This window comes from Coregonus lavaretus (assembly GCF_964263955.1).
Source record: "Coregonus lavaretus genome assembly, chromosome: 18".
Lineage (NCBI taxonomy): Eukaryota > Metazoa > Chordata > Actinopteri > Salmoniformes > Salmonidae > Coregonus > Coregonus lavaretus.
The window spans coordinates 24,307,575-24,324,451 of NC_140005.1; the positions used below are offsets into that span (position 1 = coordinate 24,307,575).

Here is a 16,877-nt window from a genome sequence, read left to right on the forward strand (position 1 = left end):
AGCTGCTGCTCACTGAAGTCACACAGGCACAGCATAGGCATGGATGGCTCAGATGAAACCTCCACTCACGGTAAGATCACTTTTGAAAATGTATGCCTATTTAGTTTAGGGCCTACTATAGTAGGCCAATTAAAATCTGTGAAGGCAAGGCACTTAAGCCTAATTTCTCATGTAAGTGGTCCTGACTAAAATGTAAGAAATGTATTTTCAAACTGCTCTAAAAATATGAATTACTGGTGGTGTATTGTAGGCCTACAGTGATGGCTGTAAACTGAACACTATTATTTGTCTGTTGCATGTTGCAGACAGTGCTCTTTATGCCAGTTTGGACTGCGTGTGGCTACCTGAAGAAGTGATGCCTCCTTGTAGTTTGGTCTCTCTGGTGGAGTGGTTCTTAACAGTTCAACAGTTCTTTGCCAAAATTGTGAAATGTTTAGGACCACTTGATCAGGTGGACAAATACTTCCAAGGCAATAGATGGAGTAGCCTACACTGAGTATCATGAATCCTTGAGTATAGCCTAGGCTGATTAGATTATTAATTAAGAAGGGTGAATTAGACTGATTTCACACAATGTCTTTAACATGCCAGAAGTTTTGAGAAACGTGTTTTGTTTTATTTTTACAACATTGTAGCCTACATTTGTACACCAATGTTCACCTGTGTATTAACCTTATTTCAACAAAAAAACTATTAGAAATGAACAATAAACATTTCACTCAAAAAGGTTTAAAAAACATAGACATTTCAAGTATTATATTATCAGCTATGTACAGTGTTTTAGCAATGTGCAAATAGTTGTAGTATGAAAAGTGGGGGAAGATAAATAAACAGATTAATATAGGTGGTATTTACAATGTTGTTTGTGCTCCACTCATGCCCTTTTCTCATGGCAACGGGACACAAATATTGCTGCTGTGATTGCACATTGTGGTATTTACCCTAACAGATATGGGAGTTTATCAATGTTGGATTTGTTTTCAAATTAGTTGTGGGTCTGTGTGATCTGTGGGAAATACAGTCTCTCTCTGTCTCTGTCTCTCTCCTCTCGTGTGCCCCCTTGTGTTATTAATGTAAATAGCCTCGTTGTAGCCAACTGTTTCTGAAGTCCAGACCAACAGCGCCTTGGGCATGGTCGCTGTCCGAGGTGCTGAAGGAAAGGGCAAATAGGATTCCAGCCAGTTTCACAAATGTTCCGGTGAAGGATAACCATCTTTGTTGTTTCAGAAGGAGAGTACAATGAATAGGCTATTGATAACAAAATAAAGCATTCTCGACAAAAATAATTCAATTTTACACCGCTAGGAATAATGATACCAATGTTTCTAAGGGAATAACATTTGCTTTGTTGTATTGATGTATGAATCATTCATTAAAGTGCCATCCAAAGATTATTCTCTGCATCTAAGACGCAGCTTTCTTTCCTGTGTTCTCAGCAGTGCGCCAACAATATGACCAATATTTGGTAAATGGTTCTCATGAAGCCCTGTGCACTGCGAAGCTTAGCAAGTTGGATAAGATATTGAGCAGTATTAATGATATGCCCAGAGCGATTTCCCTACATGCTCAAGGGCAGCAGATGTAGGGGTAGTAGTCCCATGGGATGTGGTCCTTGGAATTTCATCAGCGGTCCGGGGTGACCCGAACCTTCTCCAGTGGGGAACTGGGTGGCGGTCGGACATGGTAAATCATCTTTACTACGGAGAGTAATTATCGGTCTTCTGAAGCTCCAGTGAATCCTTCCAGTTAACAAGACTAAGCTGTGGTTGTGTCTGTGTATTAGTGTGTGTTTGGGTGAGCGTTTGTTTGTTGTGGGGTGGGAAAGGCGCATAACTGGGTCACATATAGAGTTTATTATGGGCATCCACACAACACTAATAAGCCAACTGCATCATTTAAGCCACCTTGATATCCCTCAGGTTAATCTTGCCTCTAAATAGGTTTTTATCTCAATGAGACACACCTGAATAAATAAAGGTTGAATAATATAGACTACCCAATTCTTACATTTGAATAAACCCAACCATGAGCACACATAATTGTGTATCGAATTGTATTCTGCTCTGGCATAATGATGAAATACAATCTTAAATCAAACTTGAAAACATTCACACCCACCAAACTATATAGATGCTTTAAAGAGACATCTTCAAAGGGCGTCGGGTACCAATGAGTTTATTATGGCGTTAATGACTGGCTGCTTATCTTAAACAAGGTCCTCTGTGCACCCCAGATAAGAGAACAGCCCTAGTGTCCTGTGTTCAGCTTTCAAAGCACACAAAATAGACATGATCTACTTTGAAATTGCAGTTCAAACGGCTCTGTATTTGAAAATGCTTTGAAAATAAGACATTATTGTCTTTCAAAGTTTTTTTACATATTAAAATTTGATCTGGAACTGGAAGGCAGCTAAGCCAATAGCCTACATATATTAGCCTCGTAATGAATAGCCGCAAGCCACATACACGTGAGCGCAAGAGCTGACTCTGTGTGCAGTGCACTGATCAATTCAGGGTTTTCCCTACAAAATAGTTTCATTTAAAAAAACGAGAGGATCTAACTAAGTTAAATGGGTCATGGCACAAGTTTAGTTTCACCAAAGATCTCACACCGGCTCATTGGGAAGCTGTTAGATTACGCAGTTCTCTAGTGCGTGTTTGCGTTGATAAATGAATGTTGGAGCCTCTAGCAAGTCGGCAGTAAGCGCAGCAAACGACTGACTGACAGGGGAATTGCGCGACTGGGCGGGCGAGTGAGTGAGTGAGCGAGCGAGAGGGGTGGAAAGAGGGAGAGGGGTGTGGGACTGCAAAAGGTGGTCCTCCTTAGGCACATGTGATTTCGTTTCGAGACCTGCGAGCTGAAAGACCAGGCATGAGTCCAAGGATGGGTAAAAAAGTACTATACCTGTGGATATAAAGGTTTCGATTACGGATGGATTGTATTGGTTTATTGTCTTGCTGGACTGCTGGCCATGCACGGGAGAGATCTATTTGCGCACACGCCGCAATTATTGGGCATTGAGTGGAGTGGTCATGGAGAGACAGTGAGCTCTCTCTGAGTCATTGTTGGATGTCCGGAATAGCTTTTGGATCGAAATCATGCGATGTTTTGGGGTCTATGAAAATATCTCCTGAAATGGAAATGAATATACAAATATAGATGTCAATTCTGTAACCCGGAGCCTGGAATATTACGCACATTTCCCTCATGGCTTTACCAAACTCCTCGGGCTCATCTGGAGCTGACAAGCCCAACCCCAGTCTCATCGATCTGGGTACATTCTTCGTGGACTCTGATATCATATTTGGATTTACCAGTCATCTTCTGAGGAGAAAAGCAAAGGTGAGTGAGTGCACTCTAAATAGCTGTAACATACTCAAACATAAAATGTAACCTAATACACACCCCTAACTACCTTGAAAATTAAAATGATAATAAATAAGTAAGTTGATAGACAAAGTGACCAGTAACGCTACAACCTGGCTTTACAGGTAGACTAAGCTACAAAGTCAATTGTCTTGCATCCTGTCCATCTCAACTTGACGGGCGTCCGCTATTTCAGGACCATGAACAGCTCCCCTGATTGTCAGATGCGCCTTATCAACCATGGCAACTTCATAGCGTGATCACTGGTTGGATTTCTCTTCTTCAAAATAATTTCAACAAACAGAAGAGAGTAGCAGGGTGGATGGTGCTTTGTGGTCCCAAACACTCATTGCTTTAATAAGCAATGTGGCTACTGCAATCGCAGCGCTCATTCGCTGTGCGCTCTCTCTCCTGTTCAGAAGGCACCTAGCAGTGATAGCCAAAAATTAAGACTCGAAATCAATGACCACAATGACTGACTTGATTGGTCATAGTTTCAGATAAAAACATAATTTCCTTATTTATGACAAAATAGTCTAAGTCAATTTTGTATTTGCCTTTTTGGGTGAATAACTTATGTTATGTTTCATGTGTAATTGCAAAATAAACGTTTGGCAGTATTAAATTGGCCTCATTCTGTTAACCCCATAAGGACGCCTATAATTTGCTACCAGTTGCGCTGCCAAGCGTGAACCCACTCAACCCAGTTGACGACACAGACAGACAAAGGGCTGCAACTGGGTCATGTGAGGGTAGAAGGATCCTCAAAACGAAGCACGAAGCCACTGTCGCTTACATCATCAACATCAAATATTTAAAGTTGATTAATAAAATATTTAACCTGGCCCCTTATTTCGGAAAATCCATCCTGCAATCTGTGTATTTACCAGATGATGGCGCCAAAGTAACAAGAACGGGACGCATTTGGCTGTAAAGCTCAGTAGGTGAGGCTCTGTACTGTGCCCATTGACTTGTCTGTGAAGCAATATCAAAAAATGTGTCTGCTTGTGTGAGAAGAGGATACAACCATTGACTACAACAATCTAAAATATGAATATTTCAAATAATAATGACATTAGGCTATAGAAATAACTCAGTCATCTGCCTACTATCATGCTATATAGGATGAGGTCTGATACCAACAGGCTCAGAGACCGTTTCTATCCACAAGCCATCAAACTGCTGAACACTTGAACTGGACTGACCACCTGCACTTACTCTCTGCACCTTTGCACACATGCATTCACTCACTCACTCACTCACTCACCAAAAGTAGTGCACTGGGCTTTTACAACTCCTGTTTTAGCGGACCAGTATAGCCGTCTGCAGCGTGGGGAAAAACATGTTATTTCACAAAAGTAATGCACTGGGTCTTTACTACTCCTGTATTCAGGGCTGGTCCTGACTATTCTGATACAAAAATATTGCCCCCCTGCAAAACTAGAATAGTCTCAGTAAGCAAAATGATGTTGAAAAGATGTCTATTTTCCAGACATTGAAAGGGAATGGAATGGATTTATTTAATTGTAAATCAAAATGACTGTTAATGTTGTTGTTTTTTTACTACTCTCACCATTTTAGAATTTTGGCATTTTGACCGTGTCCCAGTATGCCAATCGCCTACTTTCAAACTGGGACACCCTGTTGGCCATTTGAATGCAGAAAAAATATTTCGGGTATTATGAAATACATGTTTTCTTAACAGAAATCAATTTTTCTAAATAGGATCAAATATTCAATTTCATTTTCCTCAAATCTGCTATCAGCTAGCTTGCTAGAAAAAGCTATCATAGCTGCACTTTACTTAGAAAGATATTACCTCACCAACATTACAAATCCTAGCTAGCTATATTCATAACCATACAGGTGTATGATGACTAAAAAAGTTTATTTTGCTGTATTTGACTGGTGACAATAAAACAGTCATTGAAATTGTTGAGGGGTAAGGTCTTTCTGGTTTCGTTCTACAAAATGTCCATTAGAGTGTAGTGTTGAGAATGTTGAGCTGATAGGCCTAGATGAAGTTCACTTTCTTTTATTTATAGGCTATACAATTACATAATCAATTATGATGATAATAATAATAATAATAATAATAATAATAATAATAATGATATTAATAAATGATCATTCTTAATGTTCCACAAAAATAGAATGTTTTAATACATTTCATTTGTATGAATAATTGAAGTTTATCTTTAAAATAGTGAAATTACTCATATACTCTCTAATTTATCCTTCCTTACAATAAAGAATTAAGTGTCCCACTTTAACACTCAATGTGTGCCAATTTGCCAATATCGACTGATAAAAATTGGTCTCAGCACAATTTGTGTTTTTAAGAAGAGTCACCCCATCATGTGTTTAATATTTCTTAATTTTTTATTTTGTATAGTGTAGTAGAGTTATTAAGCTATTTAGAATGGTATCATGTTGGGCGTTAAAACAATGGGATGATTCTGTAAGGTGTTCTGGAAAACGATTTTTCAGAAAGTGTCCCACTTTACCAATACACCAATGTTAGATGTTAGATTACTTTTTTGACTGAATGTTGGTGGAGCCTGGCAGCAATGATTCTCTCCAACAACACCCTGGAGCGGCGCTGGGAATGGAAAAGCTAAATATTTTGGTCCCCTGCCATAGACAAAGTGGGCACTGCTTATCACAGGGCAGCATCAGCACTCACCTAAAAATCCCATATACCACTAAAATTCCCAAATCCCATATTCCATTCTCATTGTTTTTGGGCAGAATGATGTGAGGTTTTATGTGTTGTTGGAGGTGTGTCTTCGTCAGTTTAGCTCAGAAAAGCCCGCCCTCTTCAGTCTGCTGCCATAGGCGGCCGCCTAATCCTGCCTAATGAGCGGGTCAGCCTTGCCTGCATTAGCGACCGATGTAGCCCTCTGCAGCACAGGCAAAACAAATATCCACAAAAGAAGTGCACTGGGCCTTTACTAGTGCCCCTTTATTAGGGGACCGATACAGCCGTCTGCAGTGCGGGAAGAAATGTAGCATTCATGCTACACACACATCACAATTGCTGCTACCAGACTCTTATTTACAGTATATTGCTTATACTGCACAATTTAAACACTTGCACCCCAATCCCCTCTTTCTCTGATACATGTGTAAATATTGAACTATAAATTGTGCCTTCCTAAAATGTTTGCTAAAATGTTTATTATATTCTACTGAGCCATTTACAATGGGCAATTTCAGCTTTATAAATATCTAGCCTAACAACTTATCAACCTAATACAACTACCACACATTGAACTACCCTGTCTGGTCCATGCACCTACAGTTTTAAAGTGATTTTCTATTGCAGTGCCCAATCATGCGCCAAAAAGTTTCCAAAAAGATGTCTTGTGAACCCCCCCCATTTAAAAGACTTGATTCCCGCCCCCCGTGTGCACTCAGGACCAACACTTCCCTTCTCTCGTATTGTACTGTCATGGGACTGATCAAGTGCAGGACACAACCATGGTTATTAGTCTACTCTCTGTGGTAGCCAGCAGACGGTTTTGCTTTAGTCACAAATGCGTATGGACTAACACTTCAATTTACAACTATGCAGTTGAATGTATGTGAGAACTACGTCTAGTAGGTATACCCAGACCTAGGAGAATGAACTCATTTTGGGGAAATGCAACTCATGGACGGGACCCTGACAACCGCAGGTTTACTGTAAGTGTTTTTTTTTACGCATATAAAGTGTTTTACACATCAAGTTAAAGTGATCGGTTCCGTTTGCAATAACACCTGACCCAGCTACCTCTGCGGATTGGTAGTGCTCATGTCTACCTATTCATATTGACATTCATGCAGTTTGTCAAGGTATTCAACAAACAACTCCAGACAAGACGCACACCTGCGCTTGTGCGTCTACAAGTTTGAATCCACTGTATTTTCCTACCTAGAAACAATGAATCTATTTGAACTGACTTGCGTTTCTCTCCTGGTGAAGGTGGAGGGTTGTCCCAGCGGAGAGTCGCCGTTCCCTCTTGATCTGAATTCCAGGAAAATACTTCACTCATCGGAGTACGCGCGGTGTAACAGCCGGCCACCACCCGAGGGCGCTGGGTCGGTGACCGTCTCCGAGTCGGAGAGAAGGGACGGAAAAGGAAGCTTTTGCCAACAATGTCAAATTAATGTGACTGAGCTGAAGAGGCAAGCGCTGGCCTTGGCAGACCCAAGTTCACTAAAGGTTTGTGAATAAATGTTTAACTTTACTTTGAGTCTCAAGTGCTGGTTGTATTTGACCAATAATGCAAAGTAATACTTTTCATCAATTTTACACCAAGGCTACCTAGTTTATCAACCTGAATTGACACCACCATGACTCTGCTGATCTGTGCTGTTGGTTGATTTTTGTGAATATTGCAATGACATGGTAATAACCTTTTCTTTCCTCCCCCCACTTGAAATAAGTCCAGTGAGGTGGGTCTTATGTTTATTATGAGGCAGGTGGTAATGGGAGATGAGTGTGTGTTTGTTCACCTCATACTCTGTTGGCGTAAAACAGGGACAGGCTGCCTTGGTTTCACTCATGTACAGCAGGTGATATAGGGGCACAGATGGCATGCTAAGAATAAAGCTTGTTGCCACCCTCCTCCTAGTGTAGTTAGCAGTGTATGCATACAGTGTGATTCTGCAGGTTTCTGACAAAGTCAAGAGTCATGACCTATGCCCCAGCTTTGCCTTGTGGTCCTCATCACTGATGGGCACCTTTCTGATGGTTTTACGTTTGTACCCACTGCCCATGTGCCTATGATATAGTCCAGTGCGATGGGTACACAACGGCAGGGTGAGACATGGCTGTAAGACTTGTGAGGTCTGTATTCCCAGCATGTAGTAGCTGTGGCTATAACTCCCCATACCAACACACCTTATTATAGAGCTGCAGTTGTCCTCTGGCTGGGTGTAGAGATAATACATATCAAGTCCTTCTCCTCTGTGGATACTGGAGTCATGAGAGGCTGTGGGGTATTGACTCCGATTATAATGTCCCAGTCTTCCTGTGAAGTCTTATTTCTCTGCTCACGGCCACACGCTGTTCATGGATGTGAAAACTCAGCATCTGAAACTGAAAGGTCTTTGGAAGTGGCTCATTGTTTTGCTAAACAATGCTTATCTCTTTATTTTGTTGTTGGGGAGAGGGGTGGGGGGGGGGGGGGGGGTAGGAGGGGAGAAAAATAGGCGAGCGGCGGAGTCTGAGGAGGAAGTTAAGTCCCAATTGACCTTCGCCATGCATTGAAAGTGTTCCTGTATGGCTCGCCCTACAATTCCCACCGCTGTTAAATATAGGCCCTCAGACTTTTTGTTGTTGTCACTTCTGCGTGAGTTTGCCCCAGGGTTTCTTCTCCTTTGTTGCCATGTTGGAGGGATGGTCTCATGCTTAGCTTGGATTACAAGCCCTCCAGCCTCCTCTGAACCCCCTCAACACCTCATTTCTTATGGGAACAGGGAGATAAGGGACGGGGAAAAACTTTTTTGAGGAATTTAACTTCTGTTTTTCTGTATGTGTGGTCAGTCTCTCTGTGGGGGTGGCCTAAATCATATCAGATCTCTATATATTGAAGCATCAGGTAAGTCCCCCCTCCCCCAACAGACATACTCTATCCCACCTGCCAGTCCTTCTCCATGGGAACTGAGTCCTCCCCTCTCAGTTACCTGTGTGGTCCTCTCCAGGTGTGGAGGGGTTGGAGGGTGGGATGGGGGCTGCCCCTTCCTTCTCCCATTATGCACATGTTGATGGCTAAATTGGGCCCTAATACTAAGGTGGTAAACAGCCAAGGCGTGGTGCTCTTAATGTGCTTGCCTCATGGTATCAATTTCTCCAGCTGCAGGAGAAAGGGCTCCATTGTCCTGTCGGGCCTGTGCTGCCCACCTGGAGGCTCTGGACTGGATGTGGTTGTGGATGGATGGCTTTCACCTTTGGTGGAAGAGGGCTAGGTGATGTGTGGTGGAAAGATTGCTGTACTGGGTTGTTGGTGATCCTGGCGTCAGAGCTACAGAGTTCTGCTGTACCTGTCATGGTGGATGGGTGCCATCTGAGTTTACCTTGGGAAAGTGAGAGCCTAGGCTGTTTATGTGAGGGCTTTCCCCTCTCCCTACCCTATCCTCCTGCCGTCCCGTTTTTGTGATGAGGAAGTCAGCGTGCCCCATAGACAATCTCTCCCCCCCCCCCCCCCCCCCCCCTGCTTCCAGTAGACTTATTTTTTTGAGTACAGTAGCAGTAACAGCCAACAGATAAATTCAAGGAAGACAGGTTTGGGTTGAATGAGTGTGCTATGCTGAATCCCTAGGCAGGGGCTGGCTTGGGAGTCTTCACTGGGAAATACACAGACACAGTGAACTGCCTCAGAAGTGGATTTTGTGTTATCCTGTTTGTCTTTCAAAGAATCCTCTCAGGTCAGTCTAATGTTGTTATGACTCATTGGGGAACTTGGAGAGCTCCTGTTCTCACTAGTGTCTCTATGCTCTGGGCCACTGGCTCAGTGTCAACCTGAAGGAGCTCAGAGTAGCAGCAGCCAGCAGACAGTACAGCTGGACTGGGAGGGAGACGGTTGCTGCAGTGCTGTGAGGTGTTGTCAAGGGAAACGCAGGGTCAGCATTAGAACAATGAAGGTGACAGATTATTTTCTTTATGGTCTGCTGCAGCTTGCACATCCAGTGACAGCAATTAGTATTTTTTCACGCTCGTCGACTTTAAGTACCTGTCTCATTTTCAGAGGAGCAGTTCCCGTGTCCCCCACGTCTTTTGTTTTAATATTTATAGCTGGCATGTGCTTTGTCTGACATCACCCATACCACTTCACCTCACTTAATGCAGCCAATCACGTAATACCTACTAATCTTAATACAATATGTCAAGTCTCAACTTAGAGTAATACTAAAGCTTAACTCTGTCATGATGGAGTTTTGTCCTTGAGGTAAGACCCTGCTCTAAAGTAAAATACAGTGACTTGGACATACATTAACCAGACATTGTTAGACAGCAGAGCATTAAAGAAGCCCTGGGAGAATGGGTTTTGCTTAAGAGGCAGCTGAAGTGGAGACACTCTGAGTTTCTGCAGAATTGATTCTCACCCCCAATCAAAGGCATTCACCCGGTTAATGTACAGTATTTGATTCATATCATTAAAAACTAACAAGCAACTTCAATGGTAAATGGCAGACAGTCTGGATGACTACAGCAGAAATTACACACTATATTTCATGTGGCTGGACATGATGACAAGGTGAGGTATAATAGGGGGAAAGATGATCACTTAAAGGCTAACCTCAGGTTCAAAGCACTAAATAACCCTCTCCCGTAATCAGAGTATCTGTCAACATTCAACATGCCTATAGAAAGACCATACCTGTACACCTGGCTCAGATCCACCCGCACTTAATGAACAATACCCCCCTCCTACACTCCTTCAGATGGTTTCTGCCCTGAAAGGGTTACTCAATATTTTGGCCGTGCCATGTGATGGATTGGGAGGAGGAAGGTTTGTTTTGTCTGCACTGTCAGCCATCTCATGAAAAGTTAAGGAGCTGTCAGTGACAACAATGGGCCATTGGGTTTCTATAGGCCCTCAGCCATGGCCAGGCAGCAGCATCTGAAGCCCCTGGTCTAGACATGCTGACAGTTACTTGATATGGTGGTTGAAATGAGTATTCTCCCTCCCTATCTCTGACTATCACCCAAACCTTGAAAGAGAAGAAATGGCTCAGCGAAGGAAAACCAGCCAGGCTATTGTTTGTTAGGTATACAAGCTGGTGTATCGACACTCTGCTTTCAAAGCATGCATCCTTGAAGCACCTTGTGAAGCAAAGTTTATAGTTGATGAAACACATTGTACAAAGAAAGAATGTCCCTTAGAAACATTCCTTCATGTTTTCCTTCTACTTTGTTTGTATTCTCACTGCGTTCAATGTAAGAGCATTGTAAGTTAACCAATATATTCATTGGTAGAAAGTTTTTGATTCCAGTCGCTTCCATTGTGCATGTTTAGAAATGTGTCTTTGTGTGTGTGTGTGTGTGTGTGTGTGTGTGTGTGTACTGTATGTCTTTGTTTTTGGTACAGCCAGAGCCAGTACCAGTGTGAGTTTATGCAGGGTTGTTCTGATGGCTGGAAGAGATAAATAGATATTGTGTTATGACTGCATCAAGGGTACAGGTCAGTCAAACAAGCACCATAGCCTACACCCACACATACAGTGCCTTGGGAAAGTATTCAGACCCCTTGGCTTTTTCCACATTCTGTTACGTTACAGCTTTATTCTAAAATGGATTAAATAAAAAAAATGCCCTCATCAATCTACACACAATACCCCATAATGACAAAGTGAAAATAGGTTTTTAGAAAGTTTAGCAAATGTATAAAAAATAAAAAACAGAAATACCTTATTTACATAAGTAAGTATTGCTATGAGACTCGAAATTGCACTCAGGTGCATCCTGTTTCCATTGATCATCCTTGAGATGTTTCTACAACTTGATTAGAGTCCACCTGTAGTAAATTCAATTGATTGGACATGATTTGGAAAGGCACACACAGTGCATGTCAGAGCAAAAACCAAGCCATGAGGTCGAAGGAACTGTCCGTAGAACTCTGAGACAGGATTGTGTCGAGGCATTTCTGCAGCATTGAAGGTCCCCAAGAACACAGTGGCCTCCATCATTCTTAAATGGAAGAAGTTTAAAACCACCAAGACTCTTCCTAGAGCTGGCTGCCCGGCCAAACTGACCAATCGGGGAGAAGGGCCTTGGTCAGGGATTATGTCCAAATTAGAGATTTTTGTGAGACGCGGTGTAGGTGAATGGATGATCTCCGCATGTGTAGTTCCCACCGTAAAGCATGGAGGAGGAGGTGTTATGGTGTGGGGGTTCTTTGCTGGTGACACTCTCTGTGATTTATTTACAATTCAATGTACACTTAACCAGCATGACTACCACAGCCTTATGCAGCGATACGCCATCCCATCTGGTTTGGGCTTAGTGGGACTATCATTTGTTTTTCAACAGGACAATGACCCAACTCACCTCCAGGCTGTGTAAGGGCTATTTTACCAAGAAGGAGAGTGATGGAGTGCTGCATCAGATGACCTGGCCTCCACAATCCCCTGACCTCAACCCAATTGAGATGGTTTGGGATGAGTCGGACCGCAGAGTGAAGGAAAAGCAGCCAACAAGTGCTCAGCATATGTGGGAACTCCTTCAAGACTGTTGGAAAAGCATTCCAGGTGAAGCTGGTTGAGAGAATGCCAAGAGTGTGCAAAGCTGTCATCAAGGCAAAGGGCAGCTATTTGAAGAATCTCAAATATAAAATATATGTTGTTTTGTTTAACACTTTTTTGGTTTCTACATGATTCCATATGTGTTATTTCATAGTTTTGATGTCTACACTATTATTCTACAATGTAGAAAATAGTAAAAATAAAGAAAAACCCTTGAATGAGTAGATGTGTCCAAACTTTTGACGGGTACTGTATTTTGCTACTTGTAAGCTACTGTCTGTCATTTGCTGATCCGTCATCAGTATTGTGAAATTATTCTAATGTTATGGAAATATTTTAATGGAGAAAGCTGATCCGAGAGCAGCGCTCCCTTTCTTTCGATCTTATCAGTATCGACACATGTTCCAACGATGCACTTAGCGACCGTTCTCTCTGCGTAGTGTTTTGGGAAAAGCATGTTAGGAAAGATGCATCGTTAAACACTCGTAAGTTCCTTCGCAATTGGGAAACCTGGCTCTGGTCAAATAAAACCCATAGGACCAATGTACAGGTGTGTGAGATTGCTTGGTCAATGTTTGACTTGAGAATGTGCATGTAATATATTTGTAACATTGTCATGCAATTTCTCACCTTCTTGGATTTCTTTTTTTAATTTAATTTAATTTAATTTCACCTTTATTTAACCAGGTAAGCCAGTTGAGAACAAGTTCTCATTTACAACTGCGACCTGGCCAAGATAAAGCAAAGCAGTGCGATAAAAACAACAACACAGAGTTACATATGGGGTAAACATAACATAAAGTCAAAAATACAACAGAAAATATATATATAGTGTGTGCGAATGTAGTAAGTTATGGAGGTAAGGCAATAAATAGGCCATAGTGCAAAATAGTTACAATTTCGTATTAACACTGGAATGATAGATGTGAAAAAGATGATGTGCAAATAGAGATACTGGGGTGAAAATTAGCAAAATAAATAACAATATGGGGATGAGGTAGTTGGGTGGGCTAATTTCAGAATGGCTGTGTACAGGTACAGTGATCGGTAAGCTACTCTGACAACTGACGCTTCAAGTTAGTGAGGGAGATAAGAGTCTCCAGCTTCAGAGATTTTTGCAGTTCGTTCCAGTCATTGGCAGCAGAGAACTGGAAGGAATGGCGGCCAAAGGAGGTGTTGGCTTTGGGGATGACCAGTGAGATATACCTGCTGGAGTGCAGACTACGGGTGGGTGTTGCTATGGTGACCAGTGAGCTAAGATAAGACAGGGATTTGCCTAGTAGTGATTTATAGATGACCTGGAGCCAGTGGGTTTGGCGACGAATATGTAGTGAGGGCCAGCCAACAAGAGCGTACAGGTCACAATGGTGGGTAGTATATGGGGCTTTGGTGACAAAACGGATGGCACTGTGATAGACTACATCCAATTTGCTGAGTAGAGTGTTGGAGGCTATTTTATAAATGACATCGCCAAAGTCAAGGATTGGTAGGATAGTCAGTTTTACGAGGGCATGTTTGGCAGCATGAGTGAAGGAGGCTTTGTTGCGAAATAGGAAGCCGATTCTAGATCTAACTTTTGATTGGAGATGCTTAATGTGAGTCTGGAAGGAGAGTTTACAGTCTAACCAGACACCTAGGTATTTGTAGTTGTCCACATAGTCTAGGTCACATACCCGCCGAGAGTAGTGATTCTAGTTGGGTGGGCGGGTGCAAGCAGCGTTCGGTTGAAGAGCATGCATTTAGTTTTACTAGTGTTTAAGAGCAGTTGGAGGCTACGGAAGGAGTGTTGTATGGCGTTGAAGCTCGTTTGGAAGTTTGTTAACACAGTGTCCAATGAAGGGCCAGATGTATACAAAATGGTGTCGTCCGCATAGAGGTGGATCCGAGCGTCACCAGCAGCAAGAGCGACATCATTGATATACACAGAGAATAGAGTCGGCCCGAGAATTGAACCCTGTGGCACCCCCATAGAGACTGCCAGAGGTCCAGACAACAGGCCCTCCGATTTGACACATTGAACTCTATCTGAGAAGTAGTTCTCTGTAGCTCAATTGGTAAAGCGTGGCGCTTGTAACGCCAGGGTAGTGGGTTCGATCCCCGGGACCACCCATACGTAAAAATGTATGCACACATGACTGTAAGTTGCTTTGGATAAAAGCGTCTGCTAAATGGCATATTATATTATTATTATTATAGTTGGTGAACCAGGCGAGGCAGTAATTTGAGAAACCAAAGCTATATAGTCTGCCAATAAGAATGCGGTGGTTGACTGAGTCGAAAGCCTTGGCCAGGTCGATGATGACGGCTGCGCAGTACTCTCTTTTATCGATCGCGGTTATAATATCATTTAGGACCTTGAGCTTGGCTGAGGTGCACCCCATGACCAGCTCGGACACTGGATTCCATAGCGGAGGAGGTACGGTGGGATTCGAAATGGTCGGTGATCTGTTTTAACTTGGCTTTCAAATACTTTCGAAGGGCAGGATGGATATAGGTCTATAACAGTTTGGATCTAGAGTGTCACCCCCTTTGAAGAGGGGGATGACCGTGGCAGCTTTCCAATCTCTGGGGATCTCAGACGTTACAAATCAGAGGTTGAACAGGCAAGTAATAGGGGTTGCGACAATTCCGGCAGCTAATTTTAGAAAGAAAGGGTCCAGATTGTCTAGCCCAGCTGATTTGTAGGGGTCCAGATTTTTCAGCTCTTTCAGAACATCAGCTGTCTAAATTTGTGTGAAGGAGAAGCGGGGGGGGGGGGGGGGGGGGGGCATGGGCAAGTTGCAGCGGAGGGTGCAGAGCTGGTGGCCGGGGTAGTGGTAGCCAGGTGGAAAGCATGGCCAGCCGTAGCAAAATGCTTGTTGAAATTCTCGATTATTGTAGATTTATCGGTGGTGAGTGTTTCCTAACCTCAGTGCAGTGGGCAGTTGGGAGGAGGTGCTCTTATTCTCCATGGACTTTACAGTGTCCCAAAACTTTTGGGAGTTAGTGCTACAGGATGCATATTTCTGTTTGAAAAAGCTAGCCTTTGCTTTCCTAACTGATTGTGTATATTGGTTCCTGACTTCCCTGAAAAGTTGCATATCGCGGGGGCTGTTCGATGCTAATGCAGTATGCCACAGGATGTTTTTGTGCTGGTCAAGGGCAGTTAAGTCTGAAGAGAACCAGGTGCTATATCTGTTCTTAGTTCTGAATTTTTTGAATGGGGCATGTTTATTTAAGATTGAGAGGAAAGCACTTTTAAAGAACAACCAGGCATCCTCTACTGATGGAATGAGGTCAATATCCATCCAGGATACCCGGGCCGGGTCAATTAGAAAGGCCTGCTCGCTAAAGTGTTTTAGGGAGCGTTTGACAGTGATGAGGGTTGGTCGTTTGACCGTGGACCCATTATGGACGCAGGCAATAAGGCAGTGATCGCTGAGATCCTGGTTGAAGACAGCGGAGGTGTATTTAGAGGGTAAATTTGTCAGGATGATATCTATGAGGGTGCCCATGTTTACAGATTTAGGGTTGTACCTGGTAGGTTCGTTGATAATTTGTGTGAGATTGAGGGCATCTAGTTTAGATTGTAGGTTGGTCAGGGTGTTAAGCATATCCCAGTTTAGGTCACCAAGCAGTACGAACTCTGAGGATAGATGGAGGGCAATCAGTTCACATATGGTGTCCAGGGCACAGCTCGGGGCTGAGGGGGTCTGTAGCAAGCGGCAACAGTGAGAGACTTATTTCTGGAAAGGTGGATTTTTAGAAGTGGAAGCTCAAACTGTTTGGGCACAGACCTGGATATATTTAGTCAGCCACCAATTGTGCAAGTTCTCCCACTTAAAAAGATGAGAGAGGCCTGTAATTTTCATCATAGGTACACGTCAACTATGACAGACAAATTGAGGAAAAAAAATCCAGTAAATCACATTGTAGGATTTTTAATGAATTTATTTGCAAATTATGGTGGAAAATAAGTATTTGGTCAATAACAAAAGTTTCTCAATACTTTGTTATATACCCTTTGTTGGCAATCACACAGGTCAAACGTTTTCTGTAAGTCTTCACAAGGTTTTCACACACTGTTGCTGGTATTTTGGTCCATTCCTCCATGCAGATCTCCTCTAGAGCAGTGATGTTTTGGGGCTGTCGCTGGGCAACACGGACTTTCAACTCCCTCCAAAGATTTTCTATGGGGTTGAGATCTGGAGACTGGCTAGGCCACTCCAGGACCTTGAAATGCTTCTTACGAAGCCCCTCCTTCGTTGCCCGGGCGGTGTGTTTGGGATCATTGTCATGCT

General features: G+C 42.9%; 1 protein-coding gene across 1 annotated transcript in view; it reads left to right on the forward strand.

Annotated features, from left to right (window-relative positions):
* Positions 1-3,207: 3,207 nt before the first annotated feature.
* Positions 3,208-16,877, forward strand: part of LOC311145222 (kinesin-like protein KIF26A) — a gene marked incomplete at its 5' end in the record, with an annotated part of 109,770 nt that continues 96,100 nt past the window's right edge. Inside the window, 2 exons of the mRNA XM_084181447.1 lie at positions 3,208-3,342; positions 7,334-7,573. Coding sequence (XP_084037573.1) covers positions 3,208-3,342; positions 7,334-7,573 — 375 coding nt within the window. The remainder of the gene's footprint in view (positions 3,343-7,333; positions 7,574-16,877) is intronic.